This window comes from Gavia stellata, chromosome 11 (assembly GCF_030936135.1).
Source record: "Gavia stellata isolate bGavSte3 chromosome 11, bGavSte3.hap2, whole genome shotgun sequence".
NCBI lineage: Eukaryota > Metazoa > Chordata > Aves > Gaviiformes > Gaviidae > Gavia > Gavia stellata.
The window spans coordinates 3,471,264-3,489,439 of NC_082604.1; the positions used below are offsets into that span (position 1 = coordinate 3,471,264).

An 18,176-nucleotide genomic window follows, 5' to 3' on the forward strand; every position below is an offset into this window, starting at 1 on the left:
ACATTTGGAGATGCTTCTTTAACATGACTAAGCTATAAATATTTCACATAAGGAAAAGAATCAGCAATACTTCTACTGCATGCCTTGGATTTTCAGATATTAAATCAATGACTCTAAAGCATCAATAACCACAGGAAGTAAAATTCAGTTGTAAGAAACATTAACATTGAATGACAGTGTCATAAGTATTTAGTCTTCATGTAAGACTCCACTCTGTGAATAAGAAAATGTTAAATATAATATCATATAATAAAAGCATATTCCATAATTTATATAAGAAAATGAAATCAGCTATAACAGTTGTGATAAAAGTAAATATTCTGTGGTATTTAGAAGAGCTTATTCTTGGAGGGAATCTTCCAACCAGTTTGAAGTAGTACAGAGCTGTGGCAGGGGGAGGAGGGACATAGTGGCACTGAGACTCTCTAGCTGCACTCTTACTAGAGTCTCTGGAGAGCCACAGTACTTACGTCACCTATTTGATCACAGGAAATCTCTTACGAGCAGTGGAGTTGACTGTGACTATGCATGCACGTTTTAATCCTGAGATGCTTCAACCCACAGAATTGAAGCCCGTTAGCACACTCCCCTTCCCCACCCTTTTCTTAATTTCGTTTTGTCATTATGATGTGTTCTGAATATCAAAAATTATAAATGGTCAGACTGACTTCATGGAGTCAGAGCAGCATTAGAGAATGGAGATTACATACAAAGATCTTCATCCATCTTTTTGCTGTCTTCCCAGTCCAATCATGGGATGTTAAAGAACAGCAATTTTGCTAAAGAGCAAAAAAAAATTAGACACTGTCCTCCTAAAAATCTATCCTTAATGTATTATTCTGAACATTGAACTCACAAAGTGTGATTAACTGCACACAGATTTCTGGTGAAGGTGTGCTTCAAAATGTATTCTTCCCAGGAATCCTTAAAGAGATGCTCAACAAAAATGTCAGCTACTGAGGCACTAGGGAGCTAGAAAACTGAAAGCACCTTCAGAGCAAAAATACATTTTCTGAGACCTTAGTTCTATACATTGTTGTCTTAAAAGATCTAAAATAGCACCTATGTGTCATGCTATCGTACAAGTAACTAAGTACAGCAGAAATTCAGAAAGTGTGCCAAAAAGAGCACTACAGTATGCACTCCGCAGCTCTTGCACACAGTTTGACTATTTGGGAATCCATCTCTTGTCCAAAGCTATTTAGGATTCAGAAATTGGGTACCTCTGTACTTGCATTTAGGCATTTATAACACACACCACCAGCACCAAGTTATTTAAAACCAGACTTAAATGACAAATCTGCCTCTCTCTGACTGAAAGTCAAAGATCTCAGGTTATCCTTGTGAGGAGGTAGAGATGGGGTTCGATTATTTGGGAGGAGGAGAAAAAGGGGTGTTTATTTAGTAACATCAGAGTTTCTTAAGGCCTTCTTTGCCTAGAGCTTTGCTGGTAAGGTTTGCCTTCAGGATCCTATAGCTCTATTTAGTAACTCTAAAGTACTTCTCTTCTATGTACTGTTCCATCGTACTTCTTCCCTTGAAGCCATATTAAATGAAGTCTGCTGCTGAACTAAGACTGTACTGTTTTGGAAATAAATATTAAGAAAAATATAGACCAGTAAAAGGAAGAATAATTTTGTCCAGATTCATAGCATGTAGTTACAGGCCACTTCCATGTCTTCTGAAAACATTTTTTTTTTAATAAAGTGAACTTTATAAATACTTATTCTTCTTTAACACAAGTCGTACTAAATATTGAGTATTTCATATTCACATCTCCCCAAAAATAAAGAAAGAATAATTCCGAAAACATCTGAGCAAACTGATCTGAAAATTCTATTCTCTTCTTCTGTTTGTGTCTGTTATCAAAAAAAAGCTAAGTAGAAAACAGGAAAGCTAAACATACCCATGCTCTGGTTTTCATCATCTTGGTCAATAAAGACATGGTCCATCACAAAACTGAGAAGTTCTGACTGGAGGCCTGAATCTGGATTGAACACCAAAGGCTGAAGACCTTCTCGACCTCCAGTCATCAGTTGATGACTAAAAATCATCAAGAGATCACAGAGCAGCATGAAAGCCTGAAAGGCAAAGAAGAATTAATGCAGCAAGAAGCGTAAGTCAAGTAAGTAAAAAATAAAATACCATTTATCTAATTTCCAGATATCCCCTGCTATTATTAAATGTCCATCTTTAACTGTACTCAGTTGTAGTTGTTTGTGTGCTGTGAAAAGTGTTCATAAGTGTATCCCCTAACTTTAAAACGTTATGCCTTTGATTCCTATGTAAGGAACTGTGTTTACTACCTCTTCCATGTCCAGGATGATCCATATTAAACTTCCATTTCTTCTCTATGAAAAGAACTCTAAATCTACCTCTGATCCAAGGACTGTAGCAAAATTTGTAGTAAAGAAAAAACACCTCTTTTGAGAAACAGTTCGAAAAGTTAAACAAGCAAAAAAACGAACAACATAATGAGGGAAAATTCAAGCTGAGTCACTGTCAGATCCCAAAAATACAGAGAAGCAGCTGTAAGCGAAGAAATTATTGCAGAATTTCATCAACAATTCTCTGCAGAAAGAATCAAGTAACTCTGCACAGCTTTCAAATCTAGATAAAAGCCGACCAGGGCAAAATTTTCAATGATTTATGCTCGTTAATATTATACTCTCGTTACCTGAGAACAGAGAAAGGCAGCTATTACTAACTTTATTTCTTTCAAGGGCTTATCTGCATACTCTTATGCATGAGAATAACACTATTTTTCCCAATGGCTTATGTCGGAGTCTTCATAGCCAGCTGTATTCCTTTGCATTACCTTCAACACCTGAGCACCTTTCAGAAAGTACTTTTTAAATCATCTTAGTTTTTCTCTCTCTTTAACCTCAGGTTCTGAAAATGGAGAAAGAGAGGAAGGTTCAAAGTATGATTGCATAAAAAGACTCCTAAATGATCTATTCTGGATGTGCTGTCCCCTCCTCCAGAAGCCTGCAGGAGTCTCACTCAGGGCAGCGTCAATCACCATTCCCAGGTAGGTGGTAGGCCAGAGGCGTTTTCAACTGAAGAGAGATCGCAGAATAGCTCTGACACAGTCATGAAATCCAATGCAGGCTTTAATTCAGCCTTATATTCCCTCTCTACAAACAGCTCAACAGAAAGATAGTTAAATGCGTGTTTAAACATATTTTTGAACCAAGCCTAAGGAAAAGTAGTGAGTGAGAGCAATCTGCTTTACAAACTTCCAAAATGAAATCTTTGAGAACACTGAACGTCAGAGCAGCTCACTTATTTCTTGGGATTATATTATGAAATCTGAATGAGCTATACTCAGGCAAGAACAAAATGCAAATAATTGTAAACCATGTTCTACTTAGACTTTAGAAACAGATGCCACTGTCTGGGATTTTTCTCCACTGGATCCAAAAAGTTGTGTTTCATTTCAGTGACGATGTCACCTGCTCTAAACTCCTTTGATACTCACTAGAATTTAAGCTCATCCTAATGTAGACCTCTAAAAAAGAGTATACGAATAATGCACTGACAGTGCTTATTTCTGTCCAATATAAACACAGCGGTGGACTCAGATACAGATGTCTATATATTGTAGGCACATCTAGTCACAGCAGATTTATTTCACTCAAATAGTCTAGGAAAATTTGAAATGTTTTGAGTCCTGTTTCTATAAATACTTAATACGTTTTTCCTTCCTTTGATATGTACATTGATCTTCTCTGCAAAGAATGTCTAGATTAAGAATCAAATATAATTTACACAGAATTCTCAAAAAAAAGCCAGTTAAAAAAAAAAAAAAAGGAGCAGTCCTGCACTGGCAGAAATACACTTTTTAAGGAAGAAAATTAAAAAGATCATAGAAGTGTCAGTTGGAAGGGACCTCTGGAGTCTATAGTCCAACCTACTCTGATTGGGACACTTGCTGTCTCTAGGACTGGTTGGTTGTGGCTTTGTCTTGCTGAGGGTTGAAAGCTTCCACAGAATTGTGAACTGCAAAGGAGCTTCTAAGAAAAGTTTAAATTACCAATGAAAAAAAATAATTGTGGCCACTAATAATAAGAGAATAAAAACATGTTAATATATATGAAGGACAAAACCATTGCAGTAATGGGAGGGATTTTTTACCATTTGTTGATGCAGAAAAGACATTAGTGCTAACTTAAGCTGGAATGGTTGGCATTTTCATGAAGCTAGATGATATTTTCACATTATATAATATTAATAAAAGATGGAAAGAATAACTATTCAGACTATTAAAAAACAATTACTGAAGTTAAATCTGCTGGAAGACAATGACAAGTCAGAGTCTTTTAAAAATACATAAACTAGCAACATCCCCGAGCCTTTAATATTTATATTTATCAACTTGCAGAACACAGTGTAAAAGCCAAGCAGAGCTGTCTTTCAAAAAAAAAACCACCTGTCTTTTAAGAAGTATTATCTTGAACAAAACACAGGCAAAAACCACAGGCCAGTTAGTTACAGTCTTTGCAAAATCTTGGGAGGTCTGATAGAAATGCAATTTGTAGACAACTAAAAGATGTCAACAGACTTGATATAGATCAGCATAGATTCATAAAATCTCAGCAAACAAACCAGCTGTTGTTTTTTTCCAGAGACCGCAAATTATTTCAACAAGCCCTTCGATTTAATTTCTTTTATTTCAATTTCTAAATACATATAGAAGAAACTTCCCACTCCACACATGCGTGGCTTTCCAAAAAAATCTAAACCAGAGAATTGGATAACTACACCAAACCATAAAAAAATCTGATACCTTATTATGTAATCATATTTCACATACACACTTTTGGCATATGTGTGCACACACATACACATGCAGAAAGATGCATGCACTTAAGTTTTCAGTCAGCCTGCCAAACAGGGAAGCACAGCAACCTAAGCTATAATGGTTATATTGATGAGAATCTAAAAAACCCTGCAGATCTTTATATTTCTATAATGAAGACACTGTTTAAATAGATATTTTACTCTGATTTCTCAAGGAGACATAACTATTTGTGAAGTGACGATTTTTGTATAGTGTGAGGGGACACTACATTCTTAGTGTTATTCAGAGTATTTTTTAAAAATTAATTAACTTTTTTTTCTGCTAGAAAATATGCAGTAGTATGACCTGTCCTGCTAGAAGCCTCAATTTTCTCCCATTAGCCACAATGGGAAAGAGATACAATAATTAGTATTCACCACTACATTTAACTGAATTACTAGGATAACAAAATAATCAAGTATCATCGAGGCTTCAGGCATTTGCCTTTGGCAGGAAAGCAGTCACTCTAGACTCCCTATCAGTTAATAACAGGGGCGGAAAAAATCCAGAAATACACAGAGAAAGATTCAGCCCATTTGAGGTCTCAATCACCACCGAAACATGCCTATTTCCATCTATTAAGTGTCTATTCCATCTAAGTAAGCGTCTAAAGTAATAGGCTTTTATTTTAGGTGATTGAGTTCGATGCCTGAAGTTACGACAGCTGAACAGGAGCCTAAGCATCCAGGTAATCCTTACTGTTACATCAAAAATGAATTGGACATTAGCTGTGCTTTGAAGGCGCTTTTAATACAGCTCTTCTTATGGAGTGTTTGTTCAGTTTTATTTAGACAGAAGGCACAGGTGATCTTACTTTAAGTTTGATATAGTGTCGTCTTGAGTTTTACTACAGTTTAATATTCACACTTTTATAAAAGCATGTGACAGACATTTCCTTTACCTGTTCCTTGACTGGAGTGTTGACATTTGATAGACACTGCTGGCAGACAGCCAGAAAGGATTTCACAGTTTTCCTCAATACCAACAAGTCCTCCTAAAATGAACATTAAAAAGGGATAATATGTAAATATTAATAAAAGGTTGCTAGGAAAAATCAAAATAAAAGGATGGTGATAATTTCACACATTGAATCCTATAAACTAGCCAAACAAAAAAGGCCGTGAAAAAAATATGCTCTTCATAAAGCATAGAGTAAAACAAGTCATTAATTTTCAGAGGAATGACCCAAAGTTTCCCTGTAATAAATACAAATAATAAAACAATACAGTCCTGAGTTAAGTTGTCTGTATTTTATATTTAATGTAAATTATAAATGTTTCAGAACAAAAAGTTTAATACATCAAGGTCAGCCTACCTGGTGGCTTATAAAGAATTCTGTACTCAGATAAATCAACATGTACAAAAATGTAAAATACCAATGAATGTCTCAAGTTCAACAAAAACGTTATCCTAACTGCCCGCAGACATGGGAAACGTGAAGGCAAATCACAGAAACCTGATGAGATATGGAAAAAGGAGGGAGGTTTGTTGATCTGGAGAATAAAGGATTTGTCGGTGGAAAAGATAAATGAATGACTGTTCTTGATCACCTTGATCTAGAGACAGCTGACGTGTATTTTAAATGTGGGTACCAGAAGTGGCAGGTTCAGTAGGAAAGCTGTGTACTTTGACCTGGGGGAATTAATGCTATACCCTGATGAATACTTATTTTTTATAGATAACAAAATAAACTAGTGAAAACAAATCAAATCATAGGATACTGGAGCATAATCATAAGAATACAGCACCATAGACAGAAGAAAAAGAACCCTCCTATGTGAAAAGCTAGGACTGCCTCTAACGTAACCAAGAAATGTACTGAAAATGTACATGGCATCTTGGCACATGCTTAAATAGTTACTCTGTTTTACAGCAGTGATAAACAAAACACCAGAAAAAAAGAACCAGAAATCACTAGGACTTTCTGTTAGCTTCAAGTTTTGTGAAAAGGACTAGCTTTGTCAGCACCGATCCACAGATTCTGCCACTCTACATTGCTCAGGTGATACAAACGTTCCTGCCCTGTCTGCTCCTGCCTGCCGTGCCACGTGTCTCCCAGCACTCAGATCTCCTCCTGTGCCACCAGAAGCTCTGCCAGGGTCCCACAGCTGACACCATGTCTCACATGCACCTGGGACCATTGCTTGAAAGACCTTTCCCTTCCCAGTTTTCACCATCACTGCTTTCACATGAAGAAGGGATCATTAACACCGAGACTGCTGGCCTACCGCTCATGCAGACTTTCCTCCATGATACCTCTATCAGCTTTCAGATGGAAGACAGCGTGCCCTACAGAACAACATCCAACCTAAAGCTAAAGAATCTACATAGTGTACATGCAACATTTTCCTTGCTAAAAATTCCAATTTTTAATTATGCTGGCTGTTCAGTCCATGTGTCTCATTTCTAGTTTTAGCTTTTCTTATTGCTTCCTATCATAACATCTCGTTATTCTTTGTTTACTGAAAAGCCTTTTTGTGGTCCATATGTTCTTCCTGTACTGGTTCACAACAGAAGGCAGGTCTGCAAGCATGCTGTAGCATCCCAAGTGTTCCTGTTATCTCTGAACCTCTCATGATTTTCAATAGAGTGAGCATGATTTTCTGATGTGGACACTGAAGGTCTATGAGCTACCTCACCTTCCTTTTCCTAATAAATATTTCTCTGATAATATAGCCAAGGATCCCTTGTGCCACCGTGTTACCCTGCCATTACATCATCTGTAAGACAGCTCTGCTGTATTCCAAGTCACAACTTTCCACTGATCAGCCTTCTTGTTCCCAGATACAAGCCTTCCATTTGGCAGCATTAAAATGCCTCTTTGTTTTTTTAATTGTATTTTGTTTACCAATTGATCTACATCATCCAAATTTTAAATGCCTTCACTTTACCTTCCCTGATGATTGGTAAAAATTATCAGGTTTTAGCAGAGAACGGATCTCTCCTGAAATGCATCAGAAGCTATCCCATTGTGTGATGATTTCCCACTTACAACTTTTTTCTAATACATTAATCGGCTTTGAGCTATTGAACATGACTTACATTAAATTCACATATTCACTTGAAATGCAATGTGGTTCTAATGTCTTACAGTATTTCAACTGGTTTCCTTATCAGTCAAAACCGCAATCTGCTCAAGAACGAATTTATCTGTTCCTTCCAGTCTTACCTCTCGGCCATATGCGTCCTGCCCTTCAGCCTTGTACTGACTCTGTTTTCTATCAGCCAGTCCAAGATTTTACCCAGGACTGAGGCCAGGCTTATCAGTTCACTGCTACATAATCATCTGATTTACACCTTTAAACACTGGGATTACAATCACATGAATAACTTCCTACTTTCTATCACAATTATCTTCCATTTAGATGTTAATGAATTCAACAGAGAAACTAAAACCTATGAAAAATCCTATATAAAGGTTAAAAAGTGAATGAGTATGTCTCCCATTTTTCTTTCTGTCAAAGAATGAGTAACACATAGGTACATTATTTATTACCCTCTCTCTTGATGGCATGACGAAGATTCGTTTTGAAAAGTTATAAACAGCAAAAGAAAGCCCGACTGAACAGTGCAACAGAGACATCTGGAACTCTTCTAAATTTGGAGAAATCCCCAGACTACTATAGAGTGGTAATTTTTTTTTAAAAAGAGAAAATGGGAAGAAAAAAAATGAATTAGATTTTCAAGTCTTTTACCATTCTCAGGCGCACAGCCAAGGCTCTTGAGGTGTGATTACCTGATATGCTGGCTTCAGCAGAAAAACCGGTATGACAAAAAATTTACTGTCCTCTTGGTTGCTAGGGTAAAACCATGGGGTCACACTGTGAACTGGATCACTAAAGTGACCCAGGATAAAAACAACCATTTCTTGAACTGTACAGCGTAGTATTTTCACATTTAACTAGTCCATGGCAGGAACAAGAATGAGCTGCTAAGAGCAAGGACTCATACTGACTTTGCCACCAACCGAACAACTGTGTTCACAAGACTGCTATCTAAATTTCTTTGGTTATTTTCTAGCTTTAAATTGAAGCTTGTTTTTTCCATTGAAGCCATTTAGAAATGCTGTGCTTTTGCTAGGTTCATCTACCAAACCCAGTACTTTTCTTCCTATTAGCCCACTGCCTTTCCTCTAAACTACTTATTTGCAGTATTAACTTCCTCTCCTTGCAGCTCCAACTCTTGGATAAACTTTACAATGTTCAAGAGCCATTAGTTTTCAACTCGACTGTGGAGCACGATCCAACCTTTTGCACCTTGTGACTCTTTTCTTCCCTTCAGCATTTTGTGCTTTCTTTCATTGTGCCCATATAAATATGAAAAGTCACCAAGTCACTGTTGTTCTTTAAATCCCTCTTAAATCCCCTCTGCTAATTCCTCTGCCTACTAATCACTTTGTAATAGCTATGCATTTGGCTAATCTGGCTGCTGCTCATTCAGAACTGTTTCGCCTTTGTCTTGCCTCTGAATGTTTGCTCTATTTGTGCTGCTTTTTTTTTTTTTTTACTGTTCTCAGATTTTGGGCTCTATTCTTCTGCAAATATTTCCTTTTCATTACATAAATGTACAATAGTACATAAATAGTACAATGGTCCCAGGCACCTGGTTTATTGACTACATGAAGAAATCTAGATGGAAACAACAACTGTGTAATCTAATCCCCAAATCTCCTACCTCAGGACTGTACTTGCTTCCCAAGATCTACAGACAGGAGAACTCTTGCTGAGAAACTACCAGCTTCCTTTGAAACCATCCTCAAACCCCTTTTCATGTGAAGAACGTTTTTTCTGCAGGCTACAACAGACTGCTCCCACAAACTACACTGTATAAACCACTTGCGCCCCAATATGGTGCTGTTTACCACAAAAAGCACTAGTCTGCCTGCCGACAGCCCACACAGTCACGGCGTCAACCTCCTCTGAACGTGTACAAGAGGAAGACCAAAGCATTAGACTATGGCTATTTCAAGGCTACACATTTCGTTCTCACCTGCTGCAACCTTCCTTTTAGTAATGAAGTTTTCCTCTCCGATTTTAGACACCAAGATGACTCCACAGTACACCCTTTTTTTCACAGGTTACCTTGAAAAAGAGTTTTAAAATAACTCTGCCCCAACTCTATGCTGTATTTAAGTTAACTGGTGGAATCTTTGTTATTGGGCAGAGAATTTGGACTTTCTTACCAATTCAAATAATCAGTAATTATCACCTTTCTCTTAAAATGTCTTTGAAACATTTTTATGCTGATATCACTTCCTTAAGCTCTATGATCAAAATTGTAATCTACAAACGATATTACATGATGTGGGGGAATGTGCAGAGCACCCTCTTGGTAACAGCCTCGATAAACAACAGCTGATACGATGGGAGCATGAGTGCAGCAGTGCCTGTGAACAGAGCAACCAAAACTACCTGTTCTGAGGGTGTTTTTGCCTAAAACCTGATAATGCTAAGAGGAAAGTTAACAATGAATTTGCTTAAAATGACCAGATGAAACAGTAACCAGGAGATTACCAAGAAACTTTTGAGAAAAGGAGGAGTCACCTTGTAAAGAAGTATAGAAGCAGCATGAAAAGTTGTGATCATGGAGTGGAACCTTGGGGTAGAACAGAGCAGCAGTCAAACCAAGTCAGACACCCCAACACTGCAACCACCACCTAGGCCTGGAGGCATATCTTCCCTGCTGGAAGCCGTAAGTAGCCTGTATCCATCTGAAGGACTGTCAGTATGGGGTGCAACATGCAGGAACCCACACCTCAAGCGTGTGTATGTGACTGTGGAGTGCTTTGTTGGTGTGGGTACACGTGAAGCTGGAGCACCCGCATGTCCAAGAGCAGCCACATAGAAGCAGGGGATCTCATGCTCCCAAAAGCAGGGCAATGGGCTTGTACTTCACATTGCCTGTGAGAGTGGGGGTGTGCACGTGTAACTCTAAATTGCGTGTGTGTCTTGGGGAGGGGATTAGAGTAACTTGTGAACAGTTACAGAAGGGTAGTTTGAAATTTGCAGGCGTTATTAGCATTGTAAAAGTGTCTAGTATTCTGGTTTACCTGCTGTATAGCTGGTAACACATCCTGGGGATGTGTTGCACTGACTACAAGTTAATTATGTGTTGTTAATGAATCAATGAGCTGGCTTGATCCTAATTTGATTTAAACCACAAGAATCAAACAGTTTTTCCCTGCCACACGTATAAAGCCCATAGACCAACACACCTAGCCTCAATGTAGTCAGCCATAATCCAAAACACACCCAACAGCTGTAATATAAAGTATCTCTCAGAAAGCAATAAATGTGCCCTGGGCTTGGGCATAACGCCCAGGACAGTTTCCAAACAAGGACAGTCCTCTTAGGAGAGAGGCTGTATTTTTGGAAGAGCCATCTGAACACCAGATAAAGAACAACTTCATTCCAAAAAGATTCTGCTGCATATTGTATACCCCTAGTTGTCGTATATGAGTCTACGCTAGAACCAATACACAAAATTATTAAGCAATTTTGAGGTCTACTCAAAAAACTCACCTTGAAAGAAATCTTACCAGAGCCACCCATGTCACCCCTCTCACCCACAAACTCCCTGCAATAAAATGTACACCTAACGGATGCAGACCATACCTGATTAAGAAATGTAAAATTTGCTAATATATGCCCACTACTACCAAACTAAATACTTCCTCCCACAGAAGCATTAACACCCTTGAATCCTGTACTTAATTCCAAAATGTTAATATACTTTATCCTGTGCATTGAATAACTACATGGTAACTAAGTAGGTGAAACAGAACAGCTACTACTTGCCAGCATGAACTCACACAAATGACCCAGCTGGCAGCAGATGAACATTTCTTACAAATCAATCCCTCCATCTCTGATCTCTCAGCCTGGATGCTCAAGGGAAATCTAAAAAATCATCTAAACATGAGCCTGGGAACAAAAATTCATAAATCTAAGGGATACAGAAAAACAAGGACTCAGGATTAGTTTTATGCCATATTATAAATTCCCTTCCCCCCATTAGCCTTTTCATCTTTCATCTTCCTTCCCTTCCCCACTATCCAGCTCCTACTTCCCTCATAGCAACTGCCTTACCACCTCGCCTTCCCCTGCTCCCCCCCCCATAGGTACCAATGACCTTTTCCTTTTCTTTCAGGGACAGTTCACCTGATCTGTATCTAAATGGAAACCAAACAATTGTTCTCAGCTTGTATTTTGCTTTCTACTCTTCTGCTTTTATTTCAAACCTGAAAGGCTTGCGTCCAAAAGTGTCTCTGATGTTTACAGCTATACCCATTGGTCTACTAAAGATACCACTTCAGCTTACAAACTATCACCTCTCTCTGTCCTTAGATCATTAGAGCTACAGCAAAGTAACACTAGAAAGCTGGATGGACCTACATAATAAAATACTGTGTCAGAAATGTTCCTGTAAAAGCCTGAATACTTTAAAAATGCTCATGAAATACACTGTTTTTCATTTTGAGATGCCCATGTTAATACCTTTGTCTTCCCATACATCATGCTTTAGAAGTCTTTAATGTCTGCTAATTTATAAGGCTAAATCATGGCTTATAAAACAACCATGGGCAAAATGATCTCCTAATGGATTAAACGACAGATACAGTGCAGATCAGATTTATTTTCACAGTGAACAAACAACAGTGGAAAGTTTGATAGAAAAAAACCACACAGAACAAAATGCTACAACCACATCAGGTTTGTGGATTTCTCTTTACCCCGTTTCTGTTGTGAGCATAGCTAAGGTTGCTGGCCAGGTATGAAGAGCTGAAGGGCATTAATGCAGTGCTCCTCTTGACCTAAGCATGCAGACTAGTCATTATTTTTGTAGCAGGTGGGTTGAAACCCCAAACAGTAAGTTAATAACAGCTCTCTAGGTTAGAGTAATTACAACTTTCATTGCGGATTCCAGAAGCAGAATTGATTTGTACTTGGAATGGTCATGCTCAATGGAGCTTCCATAGTTCTTTCCATTCCTGTGAACTACATTATGACTAATATGAGTCAGAACAGTATTAGAAATACATGAAAGATCAAGGCTATTCTGCATCAATCTCATAAAACAATGTCTCATACAAATGTATCTTATTTTGAAAAAGTAGGCAAAGCCATACAATTACACTAAACTTGTCCGCAAGAAAAACCCAGTCACTGAAATAACGGTCTTTTTCTCTTTCAGTTTACCTGGACCATCATGGTAATATTGCAAACAGAAGTCCATATTAATACTTTGACACCAAAATGCAAAGCTTCTGACCAGGTCCCTGTTCAGACCTATATATGTTAGTAGCTAGCTGTAGTTTATGGTAAGTATGTTTCTTTTCCTATAATTTAGACACAAGAAAACATGAAACATTTTTCCAGCAATGCTGACAGCTATCACTCCGCACCATCTATGTTATACTGCAGCAATTTACTGTATTTAGTTCAAAAAAATGGAGAAATGCAGTGGGGGGAGATGAGAATCTTACCGAATGCTCTGTGTCATTTGCACCCAGAGCAAGGCAAGACTGGGCGTTGCTGCTCAAAGGGCCCAGCAAGTAGGAGTACAGAGTTGCTGGGCATCTTCAGGAGCGGGTAAGACACCTAGCAAGACCCAAAGTCAAGACCACATGGGGAAAAATTTAATAAAGGTGTTGAAGACAGTGTCCAGCCTTGGATAGTCGACCAGGTGCTCTAAATGCACCTGCTCTAAGTGCTTGGTTCCTCATACCCAAGTCACTCACCACACAGGTAACCAGTTTTCCTTACTAGGGAAGCATTAGAATGAGATTTGCTGTGCTGGGTTTACGGACTTAAGGCCTGAAGCAGTGTATGGCCTCCTGGATTTACTTTTAGTTACTTAGCTCCTTCTGTCAGAGTGAAATTTCTCCTTAAGGATAACCATGCTGCTAGCTAGGAGGGCTTCAGATGCTTTACTGTGATGAGATTCTGAGTTCATTTAAAACAAATGGGATGTACGCAGTTCTCTCAGTCGTAAGAAGTCAAGATGTAATATTATATACTACCAGCACGCTAAAGAGAAAGAAACTAAAGAAGCTGAGAGGGGAAAACGGGAACAAAAGCCAAAATAAAGAATACCAATTATTCTTTCTTTCTAATAGCTATTTTAAAATGTCAATATATGTCAGTATTCAAAACAAGTCAAAGTATTTACAATGTATTTTTATCATTTTTATGTGCATAAAATGCTTATTTTAGCAGTACTTTAGTATAGCTTCTTTTTCCTTTTGATGCTGATGGGGAAGTACACTTACTACTTCAATTTTCATACCATTTTAATTTGATGTATTACTTTTGAAAAAGCCTAAAGAGACAGGATGTTGGCCTCTGATTGCGAAAAGAGCTATGGAAAGGTCCTGGAAAAGCTAAGTATAACAAACAAGTTACATGTAACATTGTCCTTACTGCATTGAACTTGCATGCACTTACTTTTTATTAGTAATCATCACTGCTAGTAACCTTACGTTTATATTTACCAACGTAAAAGATAAGCAAGGTAAATACACATAAATATTAAGCTATCTGTGGTGTACAGATCAACAGTAGTGCTTACAACTATTAGATAAGCATTGCAAACAGTACTTAACCATTCATGCAAACTGCTGTACTCTCAATAAAGTGCATTACGTTATCTTCAGCAATAAAAATATAAAAATCAGCTAGTATAAAATCCTGATAAATACAAGCTTCCGCTGTTTGTATAGCTTATTTAGACATATGCACGATGTTAAATAGATCCTGAAACATCGAATGAATCAAAACACCGACATTTTATATCTGTTTCACAACAACGTAAAATGACAGGACAGTGGGTGGAGTTACAGAGAATCAGGTCTAATGCCTTTTTAGGCAAGTTGCGTTTCTTCAGTAAAATCTATATGATCAAATGCCTACTTACTTTGGAAGGCGAGCCTTCAGTGATTTTCACCAGCTGCCAGAGAATAGAGTAATGGGAACACTGCAGCGCCTGAACAACAATCTGTAACAGAGGGAACACAAAGAATCCCAGCACAATGGAAATATCTAGCATATCAGTAAAGTGTATGTAAAATTTATAATGCATTTTGGGGAGAAGAAGTAGGAGCAGATTTTAGGTAGTACTTTTTGTTTTCAAGGATATTACTTTTTTCCTTAGTCAGTTTGGTGGAATAAGAAACCAGCCTACTACAGCTGAAAAAAATGCCGTGTAAATGCTGGGAAACAGAACAGAAAACTGTGCATTAGAGTACAGCAAGAGATGATGTCACAGCATGATAGAAGTACAACCCAGTATCTACATATCTTAGTTCAAAAGCATCTGTTCAAATACCTCTAAATCTGATTTCACTAGTAAAATAGTCTGGAAATTTGTTCCATTGTCAAATGAACATGTAGCCCAATTTCTGAAAAAAGGGAGAAAATACAAATTCTCTCATGGAGAAGACTAGGCTCGTATTTGTGGTGCCCATAAAAGCATGCATGGTGTCTTTTTAAAATTTCCGGTCTATATTAGGTGCTAAAAATTTCAAAATCTTTTTGCTTGAAAATGCTTCCAACAGTTCGTGGTTCTTTGCAGAATAAATCAAGTTTGTAACAACTCTAATTACTTCACAAAATACTTTTTTGGAAGATATCACTAAAGACCAAACCATTCCTTTTCAGCAAACTCCTTCTAGTGGACTGGGGGAAGAAATACTGAGGAGAGTTCAGATTGCAGAACTTTTTTCCTAAGATCTTACAGAAGTATTTGGGGAGCCGTATCACTGTCGAACCCAGAAACTGAAGATGGCTGGTAGTTGCATGGACAGTTTTTATCTGCTGGCCCCTTCCCTCCAGGTAGCACAATTCCAGCATTAAGTAGCAACTGCAGAGAGAGCAGAAGGTCCCACAGCTTAAAGCCACGACCTTCACATGGCGTGTAGCAATGCATCCTCCATATGGTCCTGTTTGGAAAATACTTTTACAGAATTTCATGAGATTTTTTTTATTTTTTCTCTAAATGAAGTTGGGTTAGAATTAACAACCGGCTTCTAACTGAAATCAAATTATAACTTAAATTGTGCTGAAATGCTGGAGTAGGCAATCTGCAGTTTAAACTGGAATCCTGGGAGAATCTGAAATGGTCCCTGTGCTCATCCATGAGAAACTAAAACCGAACTAGGAGGAAACAAAGTCCAAGATATGTCCACTAAAAGAACTCCACTGGAAAGGCTGGCCAGCATCCCTGCTAAATATTCTTCTTATTTCCTGGTTTTCGTAAACTTCCATCTTACCTTCAAGGCACAATAATCATTCGTGATAATTCTAACTGCAGCTGAGGTTTACAAATGTTGGGTTTCAGTGTAAACATCATGATTTATACATTGCTTTTCACGGCCAGGAACATTAGTTATTCCTTACTTTACAGATGAGAAAGGTGAGGCAAGTAGCTCAAAAATCACAGAATCCAAGATTTTTCACCTCCTGGCAGTGCCTTACTACAATATAGTTTTATTCAAAATTCCATGTTTTTCCTAAATAACTGACGTCTAGTGCATTAATCTTTCGAATTTCTCTACAAGTAGACTCTTTAAAACTTTGAATCCCCAAATGATGCAGTGCAGGTGTTGCTAACTGTACCTGTTCTGGCATAGCTCCATGTTCAATTCCAGTTCTTAGTAATCTGTAGCAGTTACTGAACAGATCCCATTTTGTGAGATCATGCGCACTAGAACGAGAGGTAATAAAGAGAGATTAGTTGTGTTCCTCAAAACTCTGCATCACCGCGAAAACATAGTCTGAGCAGCTCAGTGAGCTTTGGTATTTTTGCAAAGCTGAGACAATACAGCCTGCTGACAAAGCAGCTGCACAATTAGTTCACACCATGCTAAAAGCTAGGCCTTCTGATAATTGAGGAAAAATGTTTTAACACATGGGATTTTCGTAGGGAGAAGATAAACTCTCTGCATACCATACAGCTTTAAAGGTTACTTAAGGGTAGCTACAAGCTCCGTCTCAGTGTTGCCTCTAAATCATCTTTCATCTTTGGTTCTAAACATTGATAGAACTCCAGAAGTCACTTCTCTGGCATTGCAGCAGAAACTATGGCCAAACTCTAGCAATATATACTGAATGAAAAATGGCTTCAAGCAAAATAAAGTTACATATTTTTCTGCCGTATCATTTGGAGAAAAATAATATACATTATCACTAGATATTAAATATCCTGAAATATGTGAAGTAAGACAGCATGATATACATGTATGTGAGAGAGAGATGGTGGCTGCCACCCCACATTCATTGTTTCACATTTCAGGTGTACCAACCTGATTTGCCAGTGAAAGGAATACAAATGAGATTAGCAACATATATTCTACAGCCTTGCAGACTTCAACAGCTTATGATATAGCTTTTTTAATACAGAACTGAGAAATATAGAAGAAATTACAAAACATCAGGTTGCCTGAAAGACAAAAATTCTCTCTCACAAAAAAATTTAGGTTTAACACATTTTTCTGCAGTGGAATTAAACTGAGATAACTTGAAACAATTTATAATATGTTTATGAAGCAGCAAGCCACCTCAGAATAATCAGAAACTTGGTGATTAAAATACTCACCTGGAAGAAGGGACACTTGGACTAAATTGGCCAGTCTAAATTAGATAAAGCAGTCTCCTGCATCTGGCTCCCTTTCACCCCAGCACCTTGATCACCAAGGTACACTCACTTTTCCCACCCCTTTGTGTCTGCCCTGCTTTGGAGCTGTCTGACTTTGTTTAAATAATTAACTACCCTGCTCAGCCAGAAAGAATAATTTTCTAGTTCCAAAACAGACAGAGGTTGAACTCAAGACTGGGAAAGCCTAGATAGATGCTGTTGAAACCCCCAGTATGAAATGCTTCCCAGTCTGGAGCGTGTTAGCCCTGGAAAACCTCACTGATAAAAAGTTTCACAAAAAACATAACAACTAATGCCCTTGTGCGGAGAGGAAGTGAAGTATGCACTCTAGGGTTGTGTCATTAAGCCAAGGTGCATTTTGACTTCTAATTCAAATCCATGAATAGAATAATAGGAGAACTTATAAAAAAAGGAAGCAAAAATGTAAAATACACCCCCCACCTTAGACTCTGGATGGTCTTCAAACTATCAAAATAAAATGTTTCATAGATAAATTACAGGCTGTCAGAAAACTGCCTCTGACTAGTGATATTAAACACATAGATGCTGCTTCAGCGTATCACCGGGTTGCTAGCAAGGCAGAGTTGTACCTCCTTAATTACAGTGCTGTAATTAAAGCAGTAAAATCTCCTTGGTGTGCAGAGGCAGATATCAGCATAGAATATCCTACAGAGAATAC

The 18,176-nt window shown here is 37.9% G+C and overlaps 1 protein-coding gene across 2 annotated transcripts in view; it reads right to left on the reverse strand.

The window, feature by feature from the left end:
* The window catches only part of STAG1 (STAG1 cohesin complex component), a 155,478-nt gene that overhangs the window by 20,241 nt on the left and 117,061 nt on the right, over positions 1 to 18,176 (reverse strand). For both annotated transcript variants that reach the window (XM_009813638.2, XM_009813630.2), the window contains exons 20-23: positions 16,459 to 16,546; positions 14,759 to 14,839; positions 5,745 to 5,837; positions 1,907 to 2,081 (exon numbers count right to left, since the gene is read on the reverse strand). In XM_009813638.2, the coding sequence (XP_009811940.1) occupies positions 1,907 to 2,081; positions 5,745 to 5,837; positions 14,759 to 14,839; positions 16,459 to 16,546 (437 nt within the window). The remainder of the gene's footprint in view (positions 1 to 1,906; positions 2,082 to 5,744; positions 5,838 to 14,758; positions 14,840 to 16,458; positions 16,547 to 18,176) is intronic.